General features: G+C 36.8%; 3 protein-coding genes across 3 annotated transcripts; 1 reads left to right on the top strand and 2 right to left on the bottom strand.

The window, feature by feature from the left end:
- Positions 1-905: 905 nt before the first annotated feature.
- Positions 906-1,705, bottom strand: LOC103951465. The gene has a single exon (XM_009362830.3). It carries the CDS (start codon positions 1,641-1,643, stop codon positions 1,008-1,010), a length of 636 nt encoding a protein of 211 aa, XP_009361105.2. The 5' UTR covers positions 1,644-1,705; the 3' UTR covers positions 906-1,007.
- Positions 1,706-10,386: 8,681 nt separating this feature from the next.
- Positions 10,387-11,105, top strand: LOC125469380. The gene has a single exon (XM_048566647.1). The coding sequence runs from the start codon at positions 10,490-10,492 to the stop codon at positions 11,063-11,065; it is 576 nt and encodes a 191-aa protein (XP_048422604.1). The 5' UTR covers positions 10,387-10,489; the 3' UTR covers positions 11,066-11,105.
- Positions 11,106-25,620: 14,515 nt separating this feature from the next.
- On the bottom strand, positions 25,621-26,426 carry LOC125469401 (late embryogenesis abundant protein At1g64065-like). The gene has a single exon (XM_048566715.1). The coding sequence runs from the start codon at positions 26,336-26,338 to the stop codon at positions 25,763-25,765; it is 576 nt and encodes a 191-aa protein (XP_048422672.1). The 5' UTR covers positions 26,339-26,426; the 3' UTR covers positions 25,621-25,762.
- Between the last annotated feature and the right edge of the window lie 1,249 nt (positions 26,427-27,675).

Here is a 27,675-nt window from a genome sequence, read left to right as displayed (position 1 = left end):
CTATCAATAGTCATATAGTTTAGGATTTGGATGATTTTTGGTACACATGATCCTTGAGGGAAAACGGTTAGATTGTTGAAATAAATAACAAGATGGGGTCCTACAAAATGTGCCAAAAAATGATTGCCTCCCCCCCCCCCCCCCCAAATATGTGTGTGCGCGTGGCAAATAATGTCATACTCATGCGAAAATTGCATGTGCTTAAAATTTTCACTGTTACTATTAGTTAATTATGAATTGGATACTCACATTTTGTTATGTCTAATTCATGCCAAATTGGTGCTTGACACTACACAAGAAAAGTATATGTAATTGTAAATGATCTTTAATCTAGTGATCCAAGACCACATTTACGGGTCATCTATCTCTTAGGTGACGTGTTCAGTTATTACTAACTTGTCATAATAGATAATAGTTGATGTAGTAAGTAAACATGTTCCATAAAATGGCTTGTTAATGTGGTCCTTTTAATATTGCTCATGCTATGTAAGAAAGAATTTTGTTTAGTGGTTAACTTACGGTACTGGCTCTTAGTTTTGTTAAGTTGTTGCATGCTTAGAGACCATATGACTACACCTAATTAATTGCCGACTTGCTAGTTTCTTACAAAACTTTTATCTGCATGGACACTTTCAGATTGTAATGCTCAAGTTGGCATTTAAACGTATAAGGCAGGTAATGAAGAAGTACTAGTCTTGCAAGTTTAGACAGTCTTTGTGGACAAGTCAAATGCAATGGTATAGTTCATTGTGGCTACACAGACATATTAGCTTTTGCTGCTTAGCGTCAACACCCCGCTGCTCAACTCAGATTTGAAGTGTTTGAAACTATATATCTTATATTGTTAGAATTTTGTGAATGCATGGAAGATGATTTGTAAGCATATGTTTCTATGTTCAATCATATAAAAGAAAAAAGAAAGTACCATCTATAATAAATCCAAGGCGTACACTAAGAAACATGAATAAACAAATAATAGTAATAATCTTCATCTCGGAAGTCTCTTATCATTTGCACTGCAAACTTTTGAGCGTCTTGGATGACAGATCGAATACAATGGTGCAGTCCATGGTGGAAGCCTTCTTCTTCTTCATTATAAGCATCAATTCAACCTTTCCGGTCAATCTAGCCGCGCTATTGATAGTCAACACTCCGCTGCTCAATTCACTCCCAAAATTGGAACTGCTTAATGCACTTGAGCTCAAGCTCACCTCAACGTTCATTTTTTTGGTGGAAAGCATTCCTGCCTTGCTCTTTGGAATAACAACTTGTCCGATAGCTGCACCTTGGTACAGAAACGTGACGGTGCTAGCATCAAACTTGTAAGGACCCCAGTTTGTGTTCTTGACCCTGATTTGTGTTGTGAATTTTGTGTCAAATAAAGGTGTTGCTGGGACAGAGGTGAGCTCTTGGACGTTGATGTTGCCTAACCTGAACTTGGGGGTCTTAACTTTCATGACTGTGAGACTAATCACGGTTATGACAATGATCTGAAACACAACGAAAATAGCAACATAAATGGCCAATTTGATTCTCTTCTTGCGTTTCAGCTCATCAGCGGATAGCAAAGACTCTGCATCACTTTTTTGGTAGCCATGGTTTTCAGGGGGTGAAGGATAAGCCTGTTGGGTCTTCTCAGCCATGTTACTTCTTTTCTGATATAGAAGTGATTAGCTCTGAGTTGTAAACGATGAAATTTTCAAGTGAGGGAGTTGTTTGCGGAATGATGGACGAGGTGTGTTGTTATATATAGCGTTTGGAGTTTGACCAATTTCAAAAAGTTATATAGTGGAATGAACTTCTTGGAAATTGAGACTTAAGGGAAGTATTTTATAGCAGACGCAAATGCGTCCAAAGCCACGGTGCAAATTGTTGACTTCTAGATAATCGGGGCAGATTGTTGACTTCTAGATAATCGATGACTTTGGTAAAGTGTAGGACTTTTCAGATGTTTGCTTTCAGCCGCGAGGAGACGACATTATCTCTAAGAGTGTACTATCCACACACTATTTTTTTATTTCTCACACAATTTTTATTAATTTTTATTTTTTGATCATTTTCAATTCATTCAATCTAACGATCGAAAATTAAAAAAATGTGTAAAAAGTAAAAATATTGTATGAATATCACATCCCATCTCCAAATGACAAGTGAGAACGTGATGTAGGACCTATATTTATTCTATCTTGATTTATTCTTTTCTTTTTTTGAGTAAGATAGGCAACCAGGAATTATTTTTTCCAGTTTTCCATCTGCATTTTATTTTGGGAGCTTTATATATAAAAACAATAATTTTTACTATATTTCAAGGAACTTCACTAGTTTTTAAACATGTTAGAAATAGATAAAAGTATAAAAATACATAACACCCAGCTCAAAAACATGAGAACAATGTTTGAAAATAGCTACCATGCCCATAAGATTTTAGGCCTTTAATAAAACCCAGCCCTCACAACTGCAACAAAATTAATATGTGACATAAGCTCAACCAATCCTCAACTATTGATGCAGAACAAGTTTTGAAACTATATGAAGTATAAGTTTGTATCATATATTACTATAATCAGTTCAATCAGGCCAAAATCATTTTTGCAAAATCAGTTCAACCCATCTTCGACAATTTTTGCAGAATCAATTCAACCTTTCTTTGACAATTTTTGGAAAATCAGTTCAACCCGTCCTCGACCATTTTTGCATAATTAATTTAACCCGTCTTCGACCATTTTTGCATAATCAATTTCAAATACATCTAAAATCAGTTTTGTATACTTTTTTACTTTAAAAAAAAATATGCAACTTAATTGACTTTAATACTTAAAAAAAAAATATGCAACTTGCTTACTCATGCGAGGGAGGTGAGGGTTACGGAAGAATTGAGAGCTTCATGGAGCACTAAATTGAATCAGTTTTATATGTTTTTTAGTATAATCAGTTTGTATAGTTTTAGAAGAATTAGTAAATGGGGAACCCTAGTTTGTGTTGGATTTGGTTAGATTGATTCTTACTCGGTACTTGTAAATTCCAAAGAATTTATTTTTTTATCAATCAAATTAATTTCAAAGTTAAGTAACATCCTCCTTCAAATTAAATTAATCACTGTGTATTAATTTAATTTCTCTTGTGCAGGCTCCATCATGTATTTAGTACTTGGAAAGTTGATTGAACGATATCCAAATGTATAAGGATATACGTTTGACACTTGTTTTGTAATTTGGTCTTTTGTTCACTTGGATCAATTTTTTTTATCCTTTTAAAAGTTTGAGGGCATATTTGATGTACTTGATGAAATAATAAATTTGAATTAAGTTTTCTAAAGTCTCATTCCCAAGTGTAAATATAATTGCTTTAGCTTTTGTACTAGCCAACCTCAAGTAATGATGGGAAGCTCCTTCTTGCGGCAACAAGATGTAGATAACCCAACCTCCACATGCTACATCATCTCTTTGAAGTTTGAACCCGGAGAAACAAGGCATCTAGGTGGCACGAACAACTTCAATGCTCGGGAGAGAAGTGTGAAAAGATACCAAAAATAAAGGGTATTTTCATAAGTTAAACTCTAGAGGGAAAAAAAAAAAATAAAAAAAAAAGAAGCAAATGATGTCATCTTTTACATTTATTATTTTTTGTCTCTCCTTGAAATGTTTAAAAGGTGTTGTCTCAATATAAAATTAAGTATTAAAAGTATACTTTATGTCTAATTTTTTTCTTTTATTTAATTATTAATTCTTGTTTATTTATGCCATCTTAAATATATAGGGAAAAAGAAAGAGTGCGAGCGGAGTGCATAGGAGAAACAGAGTGTTGCTTCAAAAAGGATCGAATGTTCTAATTATAAAATTAAAGATTGCCCTGGGACTATTCATTCAAATCCAAGAGATTAAGAACTTAATTTATTTTTCTAGCTAATTTTTTGTTCACGTGTGATTGAAATGATGAATATAAAATTTGTGGCGTAACAATTCTAATATATAACGGTAATGGAGATGTCACCCCCGCGTTTACCAAAAATTCTCGTCAACACGAACATTGCCATTAAATCCTGAAGGGCCTAAAAATAAGGGTAACTGGGCCTAAAAAATAAAACTTTATAAAAAACCTTTTCGAAAACATAGTAACCTCTCGCCGTAAAATAAGTATAATTTCCAAAATATACATACTATATATAATATGAAAATACTTACTGTAGCCTGCAATATCACAAGAATGTCATACGTCCCAATATTGCGTAAATAAACACATAACGACCGATATCACATAATCTCACATAAACAAACATATCATATCGAGTGCTCATCGACATATGTTGACACATGAGTTCATGTAGACATATTCTGACATGAATAGGACTGGGTGTAATAATGATTTACACTCTAGTACTACAATCACGTGAAGACTAGCACTACACGCATCACATACAAGTCCTAATTACCTATAGCAATCTAGGATAGGACTGGCACCTACAATGGATCCAAAGTGAGCATACGGTGCGATGTGAACATAAATGTGAAGCCTGGCCCTGACTCGAGAGAGTACTAACACCAGTGCAGAAACGATGAGCAGATAACGTAAATAAAGTCATACAACGGTACATCAATATTTTACATCAACATAATACTATTCATTGCCGTAAATATAAATAAGGCATCCTATAATAATATGCATACATGTGCATCCCATAGGATTCATAAAAATTTCATAGACAATTCTTATAATGTCAATTTAATTATGGCATCACGTAGAAAATGCATTATTAATATATGTATGGAAACTCAAATAATATATATACTATATAAAAGAAAAGATCTACTCACAGATACTTGCAAAGTCATAGCCATTCGAACGAGGAAAGCCGGAGTCTCTGATAGTAATTGCACCTAACCATAATATTGGGACACCTTAGTAAAACTCAATTAAAACAATTAAATTTGAAAAAGCGGAGTGCGAATTTAGAATCAGGACGCCGAAATACGCTAATAAAGGTCCCGGAAAATTTTCGTGAAAAGTCAACGGTTAACCCTAAAAAGTCAATTGAGCCACCCTGGAGGAAATTTCACTACATGAATGCCATAAACATACTTGGTGCTTCGAAGTTAGCCAAGAAGGGTTTCCAAGAAAATTTTGAAAAAAAATCAACACAAGGAATATTCCAAGAATATTCTGAGCCCATTTTGGAAATTGGCAGGGCTAGATTCAAGGTTCGGATCTAGATCGCGGGTTCGGTCGCATGTTAAAAGAAGAAGCAAGTCGAAATTTTAGCCGGGAAACATCCACGGCTCCGTTTATCTTCAAATCTCAACCATTTCTCACAATCTACCTACCAAAATGAAGCTTAAGAGGAGTTGAATAAAATTAAACCCTAGGTCCTGCCGTGGCAAAAAAATGGTCGGAAAAGCCTATAACATTCTCAAAATCTCGCCGGAAAACTGGCGAAGTTTCCCCTTCATTGATTCTATGTTATTTTGTCACCAAAGTCCACATATAAGTCTGGAAAACAACGTAAACGATGACGAGGACAAGATTTGAGGGTTTTGATCCTTACCTAGTTGGAAATGTCGAGCTCACCAGAGAAGACAATAAATAGTGGCCATGGAAGCCACTGTGCAACGTAGGAGATAGAGTTGGAGTTCGTGTTTGTAGCTTAGGGTTTGGGTTTCAGTACTAAGACAAGGGTGAACCTCGATCGGCTGATAAGGATGGACGGTGATGGTATGATACTCCGGCGAGTTGTGTGGTGGTGGTCCAGTATCTCTGCACTTACAAAGAGAGAGAGACAAGTGAGAGAGTTAAGGGAAAATTCCGATGTTAGTTTGGTGAAGCTCGCCAGATGAGAAAGGGGGCTGATTGCCTAGGCCCCGGTAGTTACAGAGGGAGGAGAGAGTTAGAGTAAGAGGGACGAAGAGAGTTCTAGAGTCTTCAAGAATGGGGAAGGAAGACATGTGGAAAGAGATGAGATGAGAGGTTGGTTAAGTTGTGGGCCCCATGGGTCAAAAAATTTATTAAAATAATTAAAATATCTAAATAAAGGAATTGTGTCATGATAATGGATGTTGGTTTATATGTGATGATACTATGTTTTTCATACAGAATAAGGCAACCAGTGTGATACTCTACAAAGGAATGAATGATGGGGAACTCTTCACCATACCTATGACAGTGTTTTCAAGATCAAGGTTTGTTAATGGAATGGAACAAGATGTAAAAGCTAGTTTTGTGGGAAGGATGATGAAGACGGCAATTTGGCACAAGAGACTAAGACATCTAACCGAGGAGATATTGACAGCAATGTTGAAAGCAGCAAGAATACCAGTTAGTATAGATTCTTCTTAGTCACTATGTACTTCATGTATTTCGAGTAAAATGTGTAGGCAATCATTTCCTGTAAAACAAAGTAGTGCTACCTTTATGTTTGAAAAAAATACATTCAGATGTATGGGGGCCTTCTCCAAATATGTCAATTGAAGGATATAGATATTACATCATTTTCATTGATGAGTATTCAAGGTTCTTGTGGATATTTCCTTTGGTTACTAAATCTGAAGCAGCTTCTGCATTTACAAAATTCCATGCTTTTGTCTCAAATCAATTCAACACTAAGATTAAATGTTTGCAAACTGATGAAGGAAGAGAATATATGAGTAGAGTGTTTATTAATTTTCTGGAATTAAAAGGGATTCTTCATAGAATATCATGTCCATATACTCCTCAACACAATGGCATTTCTAAGAGGAAACACGGGCATTTGGTATAAACAACATTGACCTTAATGTCTGAAGCAAATTTATCTTCTTCCTTCTGGTTTCATGCTTACTCATATGCAAATTTCTAATTAATAGAATGCCAAGCAAAGTATTACAAATGAAGTCTCCATATCAAGTGTTGTTTGATAAAGTTCCTGATATTCAAAATTTAAAAGTTTTTGGGACAACAGTGTATCCATTTCTTAGGCCCTATAATGCAAAAAAGTTGCAAGCAAGATCTGCTCAATGTGTTTCTTGGTTATGCTCTGGGATACAAAGGAGTTATATGATATAACATTGGGACAGGGAAATTGGTTTTATCAATGCATGTAATTCATGATGAGTCAGTGTTTCCCTATAAAGTTTAGCTTAGTACCAAGTTCAGTACAAATTCACTGGTTCTACGTAATAATCAGAGACCTGTTGTGATTCAGGTTCCTATTCAAAATATTACAGAAAATCAAGTTACTCATAGGGAAAACAACAGTGAGGCTACACATGGTATGTCAATCTCTATGTCTGAACATAGTGCTAACTCTGCTAGAAGATCACTCTCTGGAATCAACATTTGTCTCAGAACATTCATCGCTTTTACAGGGTTCTTCATCAACTCGAGATTCCCATCTCCTCAAACCTAGTTCCTTTGGTGTATCACAAATGTTGCCTATCCATAATGACACATAACTCAAGGTAATTATTTCTCTCTCATCCCCTATATTATCCAATCCTGGTGAATCAAGTAATGTTTCTTTTCATCCAATGATCACTAGATTGAAGAGTGGTACCATACCACAGAGAAGTTATAAAGGATATTTGACTGCATTATTTGAACTTTAGTCACTTCAATTAACTGAAGATGCATACTTTGGTGGAGGTTTCTTATTTTTTGTTGTTAATAGTGATGTTGCTGAACCATCTAGATTCAGAAAAGTTGCTATAATACCATATTAGCAAAGTGCAATGCAAGAAGAGTATGACTTTCTTAGGGCTTAAGGAACTGATAGGTCCATTATTGGCAGCAAATGGTTATACAAAATAAAAAAGAATCTAGATGGTACTGTTTCAAGGTATAAGGCAAAGGTTAGTGGCACAAGGGTTTTCCTAAGAGCAAGGTGTTGACTATTCAGAAACTTTTAGTCCAATAATGAGGCATACCATAGTTAGAATTGTCTTGGCATTAATTGCAACCAATAATTGGGACTTGAGACAACTAAATGTTAAAAATGCATTCTTGCATGGTGAATTGCAAGAAGACATTTACATGAAACAACCTCAAGGTTTTGTGGATTTAACGAAGCCAACATATGTCTGCAAACTAATTAAATTCCTATATGGACTTAAGCAAGCCCCAAAGGTTTAGAACTCTAAGTTCACAAGCTATCTACCTACAATGGGATTTTAGCTTTAAACTCTGATTCGAATTTATTTGTCAAATAGTGTGAAAGTGATATTGTTATATTACTTCTCTATGTAGATGACATTATTATTACTGGTTCTAATTCTAGTAAAGTTCAAAGGGTTATCACAGAGTTGTATGAGGTATTTGAGCTCAAAGATATGGGTAGGTTAACATATTTTCTTGGTCTACAAGTCAATTACAAGCAGAATAAGGATATTTGTGTCAATCAGTACAGGTATATTAAAGATCTTCTTCACAATGCTAGTATGGACTCATGTAGACCAGTATCAACACCATGTAAGCCTCATAATCCTTTGCTTCTTACTGAAGAAAATGCATTGTCAGATCCAAGTTCATAGAGGAGCATTGTTGGATCATTGCTATATCTAACCTTTACAAGGCCATAGATTGCATATGCAATACTGAGATACATTTTGGGCAGTTAAAAGAATATTAAGGTTTTTAAAAGGAACTATGCAACATGGAATCACTTTTTCAGCTAATACAGAAGTTGGAATTGCTGCATTTAGTGATGCAAATTGGGTTGCAGACTTGAATACAAGGAGATCTGTCACTGGATATGTAGTTTACATTGGAAATAATCCAATTTCATGGCAATCAAAGAAACATGATTCAGTGTCAAGAAGCTCTATAGAAGCTGAGTATAATGCCTTAGCTCACACAGCTGCTGATATGGCTTGGATAAGAAATATTTTGAAAAATATGGCAGCGGTGTTACATTTTCCCCTTGCAATATACTATGATAATAAATCTGCCATTACTCTTAATGCAAATCCAGTGTTTCACTCAAGAAGTAAGCACCTGGACACATATTATCATTTTGTAAAAAAGAGAGGGTCCAAAAAGGAGATCTTCAAGTTCAATACCTGCCAACTGAGGATCAAACTGCTGATATATTAACTAAGGGACTCCATAGTCCATCATTTCTTAAGCATTCTTTCAATCTCAAACTCGGGAACCTAGTTGAGATTAAGGGGGGATGTTGATTGATATACACAGCAATGATACACATCAGCAAGGTTGTGGTTAGCTAACACATCAGCAAGGTTGCTAAACAGTTAGGATTGTAGGAAGTTAAGGATGGTTGTTAGTTTGTTATTAGCTTACTATTGAAGCTAGGCAATTTGTATAAAGAGCAAACACTTCTCTGTAATTCAATCCATTCTGTGTAATGCAAACTTTCATTTAGTTTTCTCTCTATCTCTTTCTCTTTTAATTCTTCTGCAATAGTTCTTCATTCAATTCTTCTTCTTCGATTCATAGATTAGTGTTAATACAAATTTCACAAATTTGATTCACTGCTGAATTTCATACTCGAGCTCTTTCCACAACGTCTTCTAGACCTTATTGATGCTTAATTTCAACTTCTATGACTCTAGCCTCCACAAACTTTGTTCTAGAAATTATATTCGACAACTGATGTGCGACCACTCTTTCCTGAACCCCATCGCCACCATTCATTTCATGATCTTATGGAGGTTGTTGATGTAACTAGAAGGAATTATGTCAATCATGATGTCATATACGCTAATGGACTGAGCATTTGAGATTTGGTCGTGCTTGCAACCATTAATGACCTTTTCTTTTTTGTCGCAGAGAAAGATAGGAGAGAGGGAGGAGAAAAGATGGGAGAGAGTGAAAAGAAAGACGTGAGAGAAAGTCGTAGGTTGTAGATAAGAACGGAGAAAGGCGAAGAGAAAAGGCAATCAATAAATTAAAGTGAGAAAAGGATAGAATAGCTATTTTCTAATAACCTAAACCCATCACCAAAGGCAAATTCGAATCACATTATTGTTCGTCCATTGTGAGGCTAAGCCCATCCCCTCCCTTAGTGTAGAGAATATTGTTCGTTAAATAAAACTAACCTAAACTCATGTGGCCTGCTTCATTTACTTGTGTATAATTATTATAAATAATTTAATGATATATTCAAAACCAAAATTGATAGTTTGATTTCTAGCTAATTAGTAAAAATTTATTTGACTTTTGGCTCAATAACCTTTTTATTATCCATGTGTAAGGTATGTCACATAGAAGACTTCTTCCTAAAACCTTTGTAAGCTGTCACATAAAAGACTTCTTCCTAAAGCCGTCTATATTGACAATAAGTCTATACACTATACATGTGTTTGGTTACATTATAGCCATTTCGTTCTTATACCACTAAACATCATATTTCACCTTAAACCCTTATATATAACCCCACAAACAAACTCCTTCCACTTACAAGCTTTCATCCCACATAAAAAGAAACCAACAAAAGCTAGCAGATAACTTTTGTTTCAAGTTTCAAGTTTCAACTTTCATATCAAAAATTGAGAAGGATGCTAACATGGCTAGGAAAAATAATGATGCCGAATCTTTGCAATCTACTGATGAGCTCAAGCGCCAGAAGATAATCAAATTAGCTACGTACATTGGTATTTTCATTGTGTTTCAGATAATCGTCATAACAGTAATTAGTCTCACTATAATGAAAGTTAAGACCCCAAAGGTCAGGCTAGGCAACATCAATGTCCAAGCCCTCAACTCCGTACTAGCAACATCTTCATTCGACGCTAAATTCACAACCCAACTCAGAGTCAAGAACACAAATTGGGGTCCATACAAGTTTGATGCAGGCACTGTCACGTTTTTGTACCAAAGAGTGGATGTCAGGCAAGTTTTTATTCCTAAGAGCAAGGCTGGAATGCTTTCCACCAAAAAGATTGATGTTGAGGTGAGTTTGAATTTGAATGCATTGCCAAGCCGTTCCGTTCTTGGAACTAAATTGAGCAGATGGGTTCTTACACTAAGCAACCAAACTATACTGACTGGAAAAGTAGAACTGATGTTTATCATGAAAAAAAAGAAATCTGCCATCATAGACTACACCATGACATTTGATTTGTCAGCAAAGACGATCTAAACTTTACACTGCGCAGGAGGAAGAATTGCGGTAAAGAGGAGCTCCAAGCGTAAAACAGAGAGTTTGGATTAGTTCTAAATGTCAGATTGATTGAGGGATGAAAACCAGTTGCTTAGGTTAGGACTCCCATTCAATTCAATCTCTCAACAGGGAGATCAGAAAAGTTTAATAGTGGTGCAGGAGGATTTAAATTGCGAGTGAACTAGACAAGTTCTTGAATTTTTATTTTTTGTGCAACATATGACTTTGTATTTTATATGATATTTATTCATTCTTTTAATCAGTTATATGCAAAAAAAAAAAATTGTTTGTCCTGCGTTTATATATGGGCCAATTGAAAATTTGGGTCAGGCAACTATAAAGTTAATTTCGGTCAAAATATTTCTGTATATACCTTGGAAACTATAGAAGCTTGGAGGATACATTGATCAGAAAACAAAGTGAACAATTCTGACAAAACTATACCATCTAATGTCTTAGCCAATTGACTTGAATAACTATTGCGTACCAATCAAATTATTGGTACTATGTGACTAGAAGTACATAACTAAGGTTATCCTTTTCCTTTTTTTTTTACATCTTTTTTGATACAAAGAATCAAAAATGTATTTTTAGTTTTCATTTTCCACAACTTGCATTTACGATCCAAACTAATACTTATGTAATGAAACACAATAATTTATACTTCAACGTTGAAATTACCGAAAGAAAAAAAATATCTTATTGTTTCGTCTAATCTTCTGATGAAGCCTAAACCATCAGCCTCGTAAACCAAGAAGTAGAAGGTTGAGTATAGAGATTTTAGAGAGAGAAGTTGAGAGAAATTGAAGAGAAAGAGAGAGAGAATACTTTTTTCTGATTTTCTTACATAATGAGGAAGTTATTACACTATGAGAGTATTTATACAAGAACCTTTATAGTTGCATATTCTAACAACTATAACTAACTCTCCTAATCTTATTACAAGTGTCACAATCATAGTTCATACGAGTTGTACATTATCTCTATCATCCCCCCTTAAACGCATAAGTGGTGGAAGAACCAAGCATGAGATTGCTATAGTGAGTTCAAAACAATGGAGCACTGAGACCCTTGGTAAGAATGTCTGCGAACTCTTCCCGAGAAGATACAAATTGCACAAACAACTTCATCTGAGCAATCATTTCATGAACAAAGTGAACGTCGATTTCAATATTTTTGGTCTTTTGATGTTGAATTGGATTAAAAGAGAGAGCTATGGCTGACAGATTATCACAGAAGAGCACAGGAGCACAAGTCATTTGAATATTCAAAAAAGTCAAGAGTTGTTGAATCCAATCAAGTTCAGCTACAGTGGATGACATAGCCCGATACTCTACCTTTGTAGATGACCGTGAAACAGTTTGTTGTTTCTTGGAGGACCAAGATATTGGATTTGATCCCAAGAAAACAATTAACCCTGTTGTAGACCTTTTGTCATTTGGGTCATCTGCCCAATTTGCATCACTAAATGCCTTTAAACATACCTCACCAGCAGAATATGTAATCCCAGAAGACATTGTTCCTTTCAAATATCGTACAATGCATTTGACATCAGTGTAGTGAGATAACATAGGTTTTTGGCATAAACTGACACACTTGATGCAATGAAAAAGCAATGTCTAGGCGAGTAAAGGTGAGGTACTACAAAGCACCAACTATATTTTTGTATGCACTAGGATTTGGATATGAAACTCTATCCCTCAGTAATCGATTATAGGGAAAACATGGAGTGTCACAAGGTTTGTAGTCACTCATTTCTATCTTGTACAACAAATCTTGGATGTACTTGGTTTGTGGTAAAAACAAACCAATAGTTGTTTGAGATATTTGAATGCCCAAAAAACAATGGAGTGTACCCAAATCTTTAATATCAAACTCATTAGTAAGAGAATGAATGACAAGTTGTATAGCAACTGTAGCACTCCCAGTTACGATTATGTCATCAACATATACAAGTAAAACCACTATCTCAGAACCAACATGATTCACAAAGAGAGAGGAAGCTGAATATGTAGATTGAAAACCCAGAGAAGGAAGTAATGTTGTGAATCTTTCATTCCAAGCCCTTGGGGCTTACTTTAAGCCATACAAAGACTTATGTAACTTACAAACTAAATGAGGGTACTTGGGGTCTTCAAATCCAGGTGGTTGTGCCATGCAAACTTCTTCCTGCAAGATTCCATACAGAAATGCATTTTTAACATCAAGCTGCCTTAAAGGATAATTGAATTGAGCAGCTAGTGCTAAAACTAATCTCACTCTTGTAGGTTTAACAACAAGACTGAATGTTTCTCCATAGTCCAATCCTATCTCTTGACTAAACCCCTTTACAACTAATATAGCTTTGCGCCTTGCAACTGAACCACCTGAATTCTTTTTTATCTTAAGAATCCATTTACATCCCACTAAGTTCTTCCAAGATAGAAAGGATACAAGAGACCAAGTACCTTGAGAATGAAGGGCATCAATCCCTTCCTTCATAGTAGTTAACCACATAGATGATTTCATAGCAGATTTATATGTAACTGGTTCAATGAGAGACATATCAACCTCACCAGCTGTCCCTAGAGCACTCAAGAAAGCTTTATGTTTGATTATACGACTTTTACTTATGGTTTGCATCGAATGCATACTTAATGGTGCAACAAGTAACATAACTTGCAAACATTCTAGACTAAACTCAGGATCCACAAAGAGTTGAATATTTTCACTTGTTGCAATAGTAATGGACTATGACATATGTGATGATGAGGATTGTTGTGATGAACAATGTTTGAGGCATGAACAACAGGACTAGGAATCGGTGCACTAAAGTTGAAGCTTGAATAATAGGATTTGAGGATGGTGTATGGGGAGGAGAGACAGGCAACACCAATATATTATTAGCATTGGGAATTGGTGTGATGCATGGTTGTTGTGTATAAACAGATTGAGCACTGCTTTGTTTTGACAACTGAAGTAAACTGAGATAAGGAAACTCAGTTTCATCAAATACAACATGTCTAGAGACAAAAAAAATTCCTTTTTAACACTTCATAACAGATGTAACCCTTATATTTAGAAGCATACCCTAGAAAAACACACTTCGTTGTGTTAGTTTAAAGTTTGGTTGTGTTCTATGACCTAAGTAAAGGATAGCAAGAACAATCAATGCCCTTAGGTGAGTCATGACAGGTTTATGCCCATATAATGCTTGAAAAGGTGATTGATTGTGTAACACTGGTGTTCGCATCCTATTTATTAAGTAAATGGCTGCTTGGCAAGCAAAGGTCCAAAACTGAAATGGAAGTTTGGCATATTGTAACAATGTAACAGTAGTTTCAACAACATGTCTATGCTTTCTCTTAGCTAACCCATTCTATTCAGGTGTATAAGGACAAGATTTATGTTGTACAATACCCTTGGATTGAAGAAAGTTTGTAATTTATGACTCATGTATTCACCCCTATCACTTTGTAAGGTTTTCACAGAAGTAGAGAACTGAGTGGATACAAAGGCACAAAATGTAACAAAAACATCATAAAAGTATGACTTGTTGTATAAAGGAAACAACCAACAAAACTAGGTACACTCATCAATGAGAGTAACATAGTATTTATAACCATCAATTGATTTACATGGTGTAGGACCCAAATGTCACTATGTACAGTATCAAATGGTATGACAGACTTGGTATGAGTGGATTGAAATGGTAACTTTGTAAACTTTCCCTCTAGATAGCATTGACACACATTAAAGACTGTGCCTTTATTACATGTAATGTTTGCTTACTTAGTAATGAACCTATATGGTTGGTTGGATGTCTTAACCTAGTATGCCATAAGCTGGAACCAACAAGTTGTCCAAGATAAGCAACAGCTAAAGATTTGGAAGGTTGGTATATAAGTGAACTAGTAGCAAGTGAGTGGATGAGATAGAGTCCATTAGTGCAGAGTCCCTTGTACAGAATTCTCCATGTGGTCTTCTCCTGAATCCAAAAACAAAATGCATCAAAGATTAGCCAGCAATTCTTATCCAAACAAATCCTATGAACTGACAATAAATTTATGTCAGTTTAGGAACATAAAGGATGGAATTCAATTTGATAGGATTGACAGGAGTTGTAAGTATGGAACTGCCAATATGAGAAATTCTCAAACCTTCACCATTAGTAGTTTGAACAACTTCATTGTTGGAATATGGAGAAGCTGTTAGAAATGTGCCCTAAAGCTAATCATATGATGACACTTTACAGACATTTCACATGTTAAACTAATCTAGTTTAATATAAAGGGCAAAGATTATTGTTTAAAGTCATCTTATATAAATGTTATATGCTTAAACGATAAGTCCAAGGAATATGTAATTGGGAGAATATGATCAAAAGAAGTTAGATTCACGAGACCATTCTCATTCGTATACATATCCTAAACGTTCCTGATCATAGGATTGCCAATTGGGCATTAACAGTCCGTTAAGATCAGTACGTGTTATGTCTTCTCATAGAGAGAGTGACTGGTCTCGAGTCATTGGTGTGACTAACACCAAGACAAGCATATAGTTGCTCAATAGAGAATGAGTCCACTGAATGCGATCAATAAAGAGTTTTCATACTCATGTCACATGAGAACTCATGGTTGGGATAATGCAAAGTAGTCATTTGACCTGAGGCATCATAGTTGGCTTATGGTTAGGTCCTTGATCTTTGACTATGTCAAAGTCACTCTGTCAGAGGGTGTCCATGACATAGTTGGGGTTAAGCCACTTAGCCATGGAGGCAAGTGAATGCATAACAAGGGGTCTTTAACCTTCAAACCGTTTGAGGGAGAATTCTCTATGAAATGAGTAAGAATCTCTAGCCAGAGTTTGAATGAGATTTAGGAAGTCGTTCCAAATCACATTCAAGGTAATCATATAAGTAAGAGAATCACATTGGATAGTAGACATGAATAAAATCAAACCAAACAATGTAGTCAAGAGTATTGTATTAGAGAAAGACCGTATTGCATTGTAATCCCAAACTGAATAGGTTATCCACCTCTTCTGATTAGCTTGGGTAACCATGACATACTGCTAGGTGTCACTCATGGTTTGTGGAAGCCCTAAAGGTGTATAATCACTAAAGTAAGTTTCAATTCACAATCGATTTAAAGAGTTCTAATGGCCCACTACCTCGCTAAAAGGAACCTAATGGATCGTACACTGTGTAAGGTAGACATTGAAGAAACAATGGAGATGAGTAAGGATAATTAAATGGTTTAATTATTTATAGCTAAGATTAATTAATATGTTAATTAATCAAATGAATAAGTTCGTTTTAGCTTTTGAGTAATTTCGGACCTCAAGGCCCAACCATCAAGCCCATTAACTTAAGTTGTATGACAACTTAATGACTAAATACTCAAAAGGGCCCAAACAGCCCAAAGCCTTTAGAAGGCCGACCATATCATGAATGAAAGTTTTTTGGTTTTTTTTGTCACTTAAGTGAAGTGACTATATAAAGGACTTTATAGCCAACATTCATTAGGGTTCTCTCTTGAGGAAATTGGAGAGAACACAAGCTCTGTTTTTCTCTCTAGGAGGCCGGCCCCTTTGGAGAGGATTTGCTAGTATCAATCTTCCTCCAAGGTCACACATCTCTTCTTTAAGTCCTTCATTGGTGTGGAAACTTAAAGGTTCCCTTTCTTGGGAACTTGGAGAATCCATTCAACCATCCTCCTCCAAGAAAACCATGGAGCTAAGAAGTAAGAAATGAAGGCCCTCTCTCTTGGGTGATTAGCCTTTGCTTGTGCAAAGAGATGCTTCAGAGGTATAAAAGTTTCTCAACTTTTTTCTTTAAGATTTGAGTTGAGTCTTGGTTCACCACAACTACTAGACCTTGAATTTCATGGGTAAAGTTTTGTTTTTTGAGTGCATACAAGCATGATTCCGCCTTTAATTATTAATTGCATGCATAGATGTTGCTCAAATGAACTTGTTTTCACAAATTTTTCCTTCAGAAGCTAATAACAAGTTGCTAAGATCAGCTGTTATATGGTTAATAGCTCCTAAATCTGTCAACCACACTTATGGTGACCGAGAAGTAGATGCTACAGTCCCCATTTGTGAATTCTAAGATGATGGAGAAAAGACAATATTCATTGCTTGCATTGAATGAGGTTGAGAACCATTCATCGAATGAGGAGCATTATATGAATATCCTTGCATTGAAGCACCTGCCCTTTGAGAAAACTAAGGTCCCATATAAGAAGGCCCTTTTTCATTGTAAAAGAAATACTAGGTGGTATGATTGAATTTGCCACAGATTTGGCATTGTTGTCTTTTAGAAGACTTATTGAAACAATAAGGTGTAATGTGACCTTTAATATTGCATAATTGACAAGTCTACAATGGAGGTGCTAAAGGACTCCCAAATTGATTTGAAGATTGACCAAGTACACCAATATTAGGTGTAGGGAAAACATGAGTTTGTGTAGGATACACTGGTCTAGGATTGTAGTATCTTTGTCCTGCATCAAACTTGCCATTTCCTTTGTTTTTGCTGTCATAAGGCTTGAATCCTCCAGATACAATAAATGGCTGACCACCAGTATGATGCTATGATTGACCACCACCAGAGTTATATGACTGAGGTGACATGTTAGATCCTTTGTTTATGGCTGGAAAATTATTGGTAACCATGGTAGATAGAAAAGGAACAATAGATTGACTGTCTACAATTGCTTCATCAGTAAGTAATTGAGACCTGAATTCTTTGATGGCCATGACACTTTCTCTACCTCTAACAACAGTTCTTAATGTATTATAGTCTGGAGGTAGGTCGAGATAACAATATCTTCATTAGCAAGAAATCCACCAGCAGCAGACAAATAATCTCTAACTTCTTTAATTTTCTGCAAATACTGAGTCACAGAGTCTGAACCCTTCTTAATGGTTTGAAGAATAGACTTCATCTAAAAAATACTGGTATTTTGAAACAGTGGAAAATTTTTCCTTAAGTCTAGTCCACAAATCCCTGGAACTAGAATTACAAATTGCATATGACATAGCTACTGGGGACAATGTTGTAGTAATTAGCTGCATAAGTGCATGCTCATGTACTTTCCAAACAGTATATTCATCTGTGTCTGTAATAGATGATGAATTAGCAGAATTAACTCCAGATTCACCAGAGTTTGATGTAATTCGAGTAGGACAAGGTGTTAAGCCATAAACAAACCTTATAATACCATTACTTTCTAGCAGTAATTGCATCTGAAAATGCCAATTGAGATAATTCAAATCATCAAGGTTAACATTGACAGATGTTGAAATTGTAGAAATTAGGGCAATAATTGGTGACTGAACTAGCTCAAGTTGAGAAACAGAAACTATTTTTGCAGAAATTGAATCAAGAAACTAGTAGAGAGAAAAATCAAGAACCGTGATTGTAAGAGCAGTGAGCAAGATAAACAAATACCCTAAAACCCTAGAATTGTGCAAAAGAAAACTTATCAGAGCACGTCGGAAAAGATTAAAGCTCACCAGAATACGATCAAGGAAGACGAAGAGCGAAAGCCGATTAAGGATCGAGAGATGCGTCAGCAACAACGACAATTGATACCATGTAAACAAAGAACTAGAAGGTTGAATACAGAGATTTTAAATAGAGAAGTCGAGAGAAATTGAAGAGAGAGAGAATAGTCTTTTTTATTTTCTTACATAATGAGAAAGTTATTACATTGAGAGTATTTATACAAGAACCTTTATAGTTGCATATTTTAACAACTATAACTAACTCTCCTAATCTTATTACAAGTGTCACAATCCTATTTCATACAAGTTGTACATTATCTCTATCATAACCATTCTAACCATCTTAAGGTTCAGAGATAAGGGTGATTGTAAAACAGTGCTAAAAAAATGGATCTAAGAAGTGACTAGCTACCTTAATTAATCCATATTTGTGAGGAAAAAAAGGGTAGGCGCTTAGGCAGGTTAAGTGAGCTAGGGGAGCCAGTTAGAATGTGATTTTTTTTTTTTCTTTTAAAGTGATTGAAATAATCAGTTTTTTCTTAGGATTTGTTTTTCTCTCCATCATGTCTTCTCTCTTTGTCTCTCCTTAATTCTTTTTCTTTTCTATGGAGAAAAAAATAATCAAGAAAATTATGAAGGTGACACGTGGACTTTTCGGTTAAAAGGACAAAATTACCCTCAAGGCACACCGGGATTCCCACACGCATGGAATGGACAATAACGGCTCAATCAAGAAAAAGTCAAAGGTAATCAAAATGGTATTTATTTAAATCCCTCTAATCAAATCCTTATTCAAAAGGTAACTTCCAAAACTTCCTATTTAATTTGGGATTAATTACCATGTTAATTGCAAGATATTATTTCACATAATATCTTGCAATTATTCTCCAATTACACTATATATGGCCAACCACTATTCCCCAAATAGGGCCGACCACTCCCCTATAATTAGCCCTATTATCCCACTAAAAAGCTAAGTCATTTGCTACCCATAAACTCCTAAACACATTATTTTTAGAATTCTAACTTTGGCATCAGAGATTTTTCGGCCAAAGCTCCCCCCCCCCCCAACAAATTCATCGCGGGCGCATGAGGCTTTTGGCCTTCATCTTAGGTGTTATTATTTTGCAGGTGCATTTTCGTCAAATGAGAAGAAGGCAGAAATTTGCATCCATAAATTGGTGTTTTCATTGAGAGTTTGATTCATATGCTTGAAGAAGACTCTCGTATTCAAAGTTTCTCATTTCTCTTTACTTTGTAAATTTTTCGTACTTTCTTATTCCTATAATTTTTTAATTCTTTCAATAGAGGTAAGGGAAAAATACAATGACGGGAAATTTGGAAACCATGATGAACAGAACTTCCTACGTTTAAAGATTCGAATCGAGTGATGGAGGATGAGATGTAGCATCACCACGATGATCCACGAGGCTCAACATGATGGCAAGAAGAGAAACTTTGCCACCAGAGAGCACTACCACCATGGCAACCACGCGGACCACCGTGGCAGTAGGGAGTGGGCCAGAGCAGGGAGCAGCTATGCTAGCAACCTAGTAAACAGCCTAAGCATCCCACACAGCAAGGCAGCCGAGCTAGACCCGTCATGAACCGGCCCAAGCCGCTGCCCCATCAACACAGATCCGACGCACTCCAAGTGCCCATAAGCCCCACAAGTGGCTCGGCACACTTTCATGGCCGAACTCATTCTCGTGGCCACTTGGCGATCCCGACCTATCCAAGTTCGATTCAATTATCTTGGCTTCAGATTTCTGGATCGGCAATTAAACCGGGGGCATTTTCACCCTGAGTTTCTGCGGAATTGACCTGAGTTTCTGCGGAATTGACCTATCCTGGCTCAAATTTTGCACCTGGAGTCAACTACACTTTTGAGAAACCTACCATCTAAGCTCTTCCATCCCATATGGCAAACAACATTTGTCTCAACAAACCATAAAGTTGATAAACGCTTTCACGCAGCAAACGACCTTGGTGAATCAGCTTTTGCAGCATACCGAGATCTAGTATGCCCCCAAATGAGGTATCCCGAAGCAGAATAAGGGCAGATGACAAACCTCTTCAGTAGCATCCTAGCAAGCAGCCCCTCAACTAACCACAAATTAAGCATTCTGGCAATTTACACTCCCTCTTGGGTCCTCAGGATAGCGTATACTCTTGTCTTAGTGTGCGGATGAGCGTTTACTCTCGACTAAGCTTATGGACAAGCAGACATTCATAATTGAGGCCACACTCCGATTATCAATATGGACAACCTTCCAGGTGAAGTGCTCATTCGTACCTAGGCTCGCAATGAGCATTCTCCACCTCACATCGGAGTAGGTAGCATGACAGATTGAAAGAAGCGATCACTCAATCCGGCTCAAGTTCAATCGCTAGCCTGTAAGCGACCCGCTCGCTTATTAGGAACGTGCCACATACACTGTAGCTGTGACATAGATGAGTCGAGCAAAGGGAAAATTGGTTTAGACCAACTGATCATGATCGGGGGTAACCAAAAGTTCCACTGCCCCAATAGAGGCAAATTCAGGAAGAAGTTAAGAGGTTCCTGACTGAACGATTACGCAATTTCCAACGTAATGAGACTAATAATGAGGTGCTTCAATGAAACATGACCAACATAAGTGAGTCACCATTCATAGATAAGATCGAGCAGACAGATCCACCTCGCGGGTTCACTATGGCTCACTTCACTCCGTACAAGGGAGACGAAGATTCAAATCAACATCTCAAGCATTACCGTAGTACCATGATCCTCTACAAGAACAACGACACACTTATGTGAAATTTTTTTGCCACAACTCTAAAAAGTGAGGCACAAGACTGGTTCCATACCCTGCTGTCATGATTGATTTAGAGTTTCAACGAACTTTCCTTAGTTTTCACTAAAGACCATTCGTCTAACCGCTCAATCAAAAGGACATCCGATAATCTCTTCAGCATCGTAAAACACTTGAGGGAGATAATTCGCAACTATGTCAAGAGGTTCAAAAGTGGATAAGGCCAAGATTGTTGGCTACAATGAAGGTATAGCAACGGCCACATTCAGAAACGGGCTTCTCACCAAGCTCCCTTTATTCGGAAAATTGATCATGGGAGAATAACTGACCCTGGTAGCTTCGTATGCTTTGGCGAAAAAGCACGCAATATCAGACGAGGCCAAGCAATCTAGTAAAAATGAGTGGAAAAAAAACGCAAGGAACATTCCCTAACCAGAGAAGACTCAATGCTCAAAACATTCACCAAGTTCATAATTTCAATCAGCCAGATTCTTCGTAAATTCAAGAACGAACCTTGGTTCGAACTGACACCACCCGTGAATGACAATCTTACTAGGGTGGATCAGACAAAGTATTGCACATTCCATCACGGACCAGGCCACAATACCAACGACAGCCTGAAGTGGAAGCATCACCTTGAGAAGCTGACAAATGAAGGTCAGTGCAACAAGTATCTTGACAGGTCAACGACACAACCCACTCAAGCAACGGAAGCTAACACTAAACCCTCCTCAAAGGCAATGTGAATTAATGGCACCTTTGCTAGGTCTAGGCACTTTTAGGCTACAGGTAGCTCCGAAAAAAAGAAGCATCTGACTTTCATTGAGTAGCAACATGATGGAATGCTAGGGGAAATCTCCATCATCTCTTGAACCTCATTCAAGCTTTTCATAATAAGTTCAAAGTCTCAAGCAGCTCGACGAACACGACCTCGCAAGCCGAAGATTATCCAGTTTTATGCAGTTTCTACCTTTCAACACAGCTGATACATTTCTTTATTCTCAATGAAGATTCAAGAAGTTATACATAAGCCTGGCTCTACTATGTATGACAATTTCTCAAACCCTTATCTAGGAAAGCTCTCAAGTGTGAAAGGATAAACTAATTGCTTTCCAGTGCGAGAGGGTAAACTAATTCCCCAACACCCATCCGGGTATGCTCTCCAGTGCAAGAGGACTACCTAATTGCTCTCTCGTTTTAGAGGGTAAACAAATTCCCGAACACTCATCCAGGTATGTTCTCCAGTGCAAAAAGATAAACTAATTTCCCGACACCCATCTGGGTCTGCTCTCTAGTGTGAAAGGATAAATTAATTGCTCTCTAGTGCAAGAAGGTAAACTAATTCCTCGACACCCATGGATCTGCTCTCCAGTGCAAGAGGATAAACTAATTGCCCTTTAGTGTGAGAGGGTAAACTGATTCCTCTACACCCATCTGAGTATGCTCTCCACTACAAGAGGATAAACTAATTGCTTTTTAGTTTAAGTGGGTAAACTAATTCCCCGACACCCATTCGAGTATACTCTCCAGTACGAGAGGGTAAACTTATTCGCCGACATCCATTTGGGTCTGTTTTCCAGTGTGAGAGGATAAACTAATTGCTCTCCAGTGCAACAATAGGATAAACTAATTCCTTGACACCTATCTGGGTCTGCTCATGAGTGCGAGATGATAAACTAATTGCTTTTTGGTACAAGAAGGTAAACTAATTCCCCAACACCCATCTAGATATGCTTTCCAGTGCGAGAGTATAAACTATTTGCTCTCTAGTGCGAGACAGTAAACTAATTCCTCGACACCTATCTAGATTTCTCCAATGCGAAAGGATAAACTAATTGCTCTCCAGTACGAGAGGGTAAACTTCCAACACCCATTTAGGTAAGCTCTTCAGTGCAAAAGGATAAACTAATACTCCGACATCCATCTGGGTCTACTCTTCAACGGAAAGGGGCAAACTGCCAATGAATTTCCACACAACTACTCATTTTGATGTGATTAGTTAATGATTTTCATATTCTATATATCTTTATCATGTTGTGATGCAGGCCACACAGATCAATAGATCGAATACTCGAAGACCAGCTAAGCAGCAAATGGTCAGGGGCAGTAGCAACTTCGCACTCAACAATTCTCTTATCCGACACTTCATCTTTAGCAGCTTTGATCTTGGCATCTCCATCCTTGATTGCTCCATCTACGGCATATGAGAAATCAAAACTTAAGCAGTTTCCTCATTCTTAGCAAGCAGCCCTGATGTGGCAACCCAAACCGTGGCCCATGCCACACCACTTCCTCGACCCATAACGAGCCAGCCCTTGGCTCTAGTTAAGCTGAGCAGCACAAACTATAGCCCCTGCCGTACCACCTCATCGACCCATGCCGATTCGACTTCTGGCCCTTGCCAGCCGATGTGATGCACTACCTCGATGGCTGCCTCATGGTAGCACAACCTAGGAAGACGACAAAGAAAATTAAGTTTTTCTTACATTGGTGTGGTGCGGAGAAGATAAAGAAATCAACGAAAGACAGTTCTTTGCACAGGCAAGCTAAGAAGAGTACTAGGGGAGGAAGAACAAATATCCTTTAGCTTTCTCTCTTTCTTGTAGGGATAAATAATTGCCCTCCGAAGTTGATTTAATCCCCCACTTAAGGTAGGCTTAAATAAGCTTTAGAGGCAATTTATATCCCTTTCCTAGAAGATTCTAATTCCAAGTCCAAGTGGGAATCTGCATCAAAGTTGGAGATCTCTATACCTGCTGCCCTTTCCTGCGACCAGCCCAGCAGGTGTGAGGGCATTTGTGGAGTCAAAAATAATCAAGAAAATTATGGGGGTGACATGTGGACTTTTGGGTTAAAAGGACAAAATTACCCTCGAGGCACACTTGGATTCCCATGCGCATGCAACGGACAATAACGGCTCAATCAAGGAAGAGTCAAAAGTGATCGAAATGGTATTTAGTCAAATCCCTCTCATCACTCCTCATCAAATCCTTGTTCAAAATGTAACTCCCAAAACTTCCTATTTAATTTGGGATTAATTACCATGTTAATTGCAAGATATTATTTCACATAATATCTTGCAATTATTCTCCAAGTACACCATATATGGCCAACCACTATTCTCCAAATAGGGCAGGCCACTCCCCTATAAATAGCCCTATTATCCCACTAAAAAGCTAAGTCATTTGCTACCACAAACTCCTAAACACATTATTTTTAGAATTATAAAATTGGCATTGGAAATTCTTCAGCCAAAGCCCCCCCCACCCCCATTCATCGTGAGCGTGTGAGGCTTTTGGCCTTCATCTTCAGAGTTATTATTTTGCAAGAGCATTTTCATCAAAGAAGAAGATGGCGAAATTTGCATTCATACTTTCCTCGCACGTGAATCTCTCCTTTGCTTCTCTTCATTCTCCATCTTCCAGACACCACCATCCACCAAAGAAAGCCTTGGCGGGATATGGAGAAGAATACTTAAAGGCTTAGCCTTGCAAATTGTTTTTTCCTTGTAATAAGTTTTATTTTTTAATTTAAAATTAAGGAAAGGAAAAGAATTCGAAACTATTACAATAATTTAGGGGTGAGCGAAGTTTTTGTTGTTGTTGTTATAAGTACTCATTGTATACTTAACTTTATGGTTTCAATAGATTATAGTACTTTATACAAAATCTAGTTTTATATAAATTCGATGTACAATATTTTTGTAGCATCAATAACTTTTCTCATCCCTAAAAAAAGATCATCACAAACTCCACATAATTAAAAACAAAATGAAAATTTAATATAACGAATAATGCAGGGTAACATTTTTGAAGGGGTTAATAACAGCACCTAACAAGAGTTGTTATTTTATATTTTGGGGAAATTACCTTTATAACCAAAGCCTATAAAAGGAAATAATATTCTAAATTTAGACAAATATTCTCCTTCTACAACTCTCTCTTTATTTTCATCGTGTAATCGAATAATCAAAGGAAAATAACGCATATAATTTAATAGAGATGATGTATGGATCATGTTTATCATTTCCTTAAGAAGTATGTATTTGATGAGGGCATGTTTATAGGATCAATATTTAGTGACAGGATGTTTGTAGCATTAAGACCATCTCACCTTTTTAGTCTTAGTAACACTTTTCTTCCAAATGTTGGAATAAACGCATATTTCCCAAAACACTGTACTCACATGTTTTCCAAGCATAAATTTTAACTTTGTAAAATCGATTAATTAATGATACTCCGGAACTCAATAACAAATGATAATGTCCCAGGTCTCTTATTAAATTTATAACGATGATGGAATAAAAAAATAAGCTACAATGAACTACGTATAGCATATTCAAACGCAGCCTGAGAAGAAAAAAGAAAGAATAAAGATAAAATCACGCTCATTTACAAGCCAAATCGTAAACAAGCTGGTTTGGCAAATTAACAACCATTGAGCAATTCATATGTGCTGTTTTGCGCTTCTTCATCATCTTCATCAATGTCACCTTACCTCTAACACTAGCAAGAGTGCTCAATGTCACATTCCCTGAGCTCACCTCAGTCCCAAGCTTAGCACCGTCCGATATCCCATCAGAGTTCACTTCAATCGTCACGTTCATTCTCTTCGTCTTCCTAGCCTTGGCTCTTGCTTTGATTATATCACCTTGCCCCACTATGACGCCCCCAAATGTGACATTAGCTTTTGTGGGATCAAATTTGAAGTGACCAAAATTCTTGTTCCTCACAGAAACTTCAGCAATCAAAGTCATGTTGAAGAATGGAGAATTGCTACCTGAAGAACTGTAATCTAGGCTTTGGACCGTCACTGATCTCAGCCGGACATTTGGAGTTTTAATTTTCATCACGGTTGCTCCGAATATGGCCAGGACTATGATTTGGAACACAACAAAGATAGCGATGTAGGCAAAACATTTCCTGTTCTGCTGAATTTTCTTGAACCTCTCAGACTCCAACATGGCTGTTGGTTTGTTTTTTGAGTACCAAAATTTGATATGTCTAGGTAAGAGGGGTTCTCTGCAAATTGTTGTTTGGGATATTTGGGGTTGGTGCTAGCAATATATACACAATTAGATGACGGCCCAAGGAGCATGTAATTCTTGAATATTTCATAGGAAGAATTAAGGAAATTATGTGGTGTACTACTTTTCTTGTAAAGTGAACGCGTTGAAAGATACATGGTACTTGTCAATAAAGGCGCTTGGACATTTTTTTTCTTTTTTTTTCGAAAAAAACCTTCTTGACTTTGGTACGGTAGTCTTTTTTTTATTTTTTTTTTTTTTTATTTTATTTTATTTCATTTTTTTATTAAGGATCTAAAAAGGACTCACAGAAACATTTTAGCATCCTGTGGTCACTTTCGTGTGATTCATCAGTGCTAAAAATCGAATCCTAAACGTACCGTGTAAAATACAAACTTAAAATTTATTATCAACAACTGAGCCACCTCATAATAATCGAAGCGCTTGAACTTGGAGGATGCCGATCTGGTATAAAAAAAACAAAGGGCAAAATAAATGTATGAATAACTAATTGAAAAGTGGACTAAATTGAATAGAAGCTTCGACACAACCTAAGAGGCTAAGACCGAAGAAATATATGGTACAAGAATTAGCCGTTGGCTGAATATCAAGGTTTACCAATCAAATTGAGGTGGTCTCTGACCGTTGTGTTTGAACGGTGACTCATCAATCTGGTCCGACCTGAGAAAAGGAACTATTTGTTACCGGGCTTGAATTTCTATTTTGTGCTGGTATTGTGTGTTTGTGTTTAGGATTAATTTCAGTTTATTACTTTAAAGTTTCTTGGTTTCAACATTTTTTATATGAAATTTTTTTCGTCCCAATTTAGTACTTTCAATTATAATTCTGGAACATTTTCATACATCTGTTAAGTTTCTATCAGAACCTCTATTAACTAATAATGTGGTGCCCACGAGAATGATGACTAGATGCCACATGTCAATGTGGGCCACGTGAATATTAAAAAAATAAAAAATAATAAATAATAAAATTAAAAAAAAACAAGAAATACTTTTCTCTTCCCTTCCTCCTCTTCCCCGATACCTCTCACTCTTTCTTTAGCGCACCCAACCCCAACCATCCGTCGCTGCCCCAACCCTTACTATTCTGACCTTTGCAAATTTCCAAATTCCCTTGCTGTCGCCATGGACGATGACTTCGCTGCCTTTGATGGAGAATCTCTCTGCAACTTACTCGTGGAACGAGGCTTTCGCGCTCAAAACGCAGAGCAAAAAAGCGAGAGTAGGAGCTGGGGAGCACCATTTATAAATTCA

This window comes from the organism of the source record quoted next, unplaced genomic scaffold (genome assembly GCF_019419815.1).
Source record: "Pyrus x bretschneideri cultivar Hongxiangsu unplaced genomic scaffold, Pyrus_bretschneideri_v1 Contig42, whole genome shotgun sequence".
NCBI lineage: Eukaryota > Viridiplantae > Streptophyta > Magnoliopsida > Rosales > Rosaceae > Pyrus > Pyrus x bretschneideri.
This window is presented reverse-complemented; position numbering and strand designations above follow the sequence as displayed.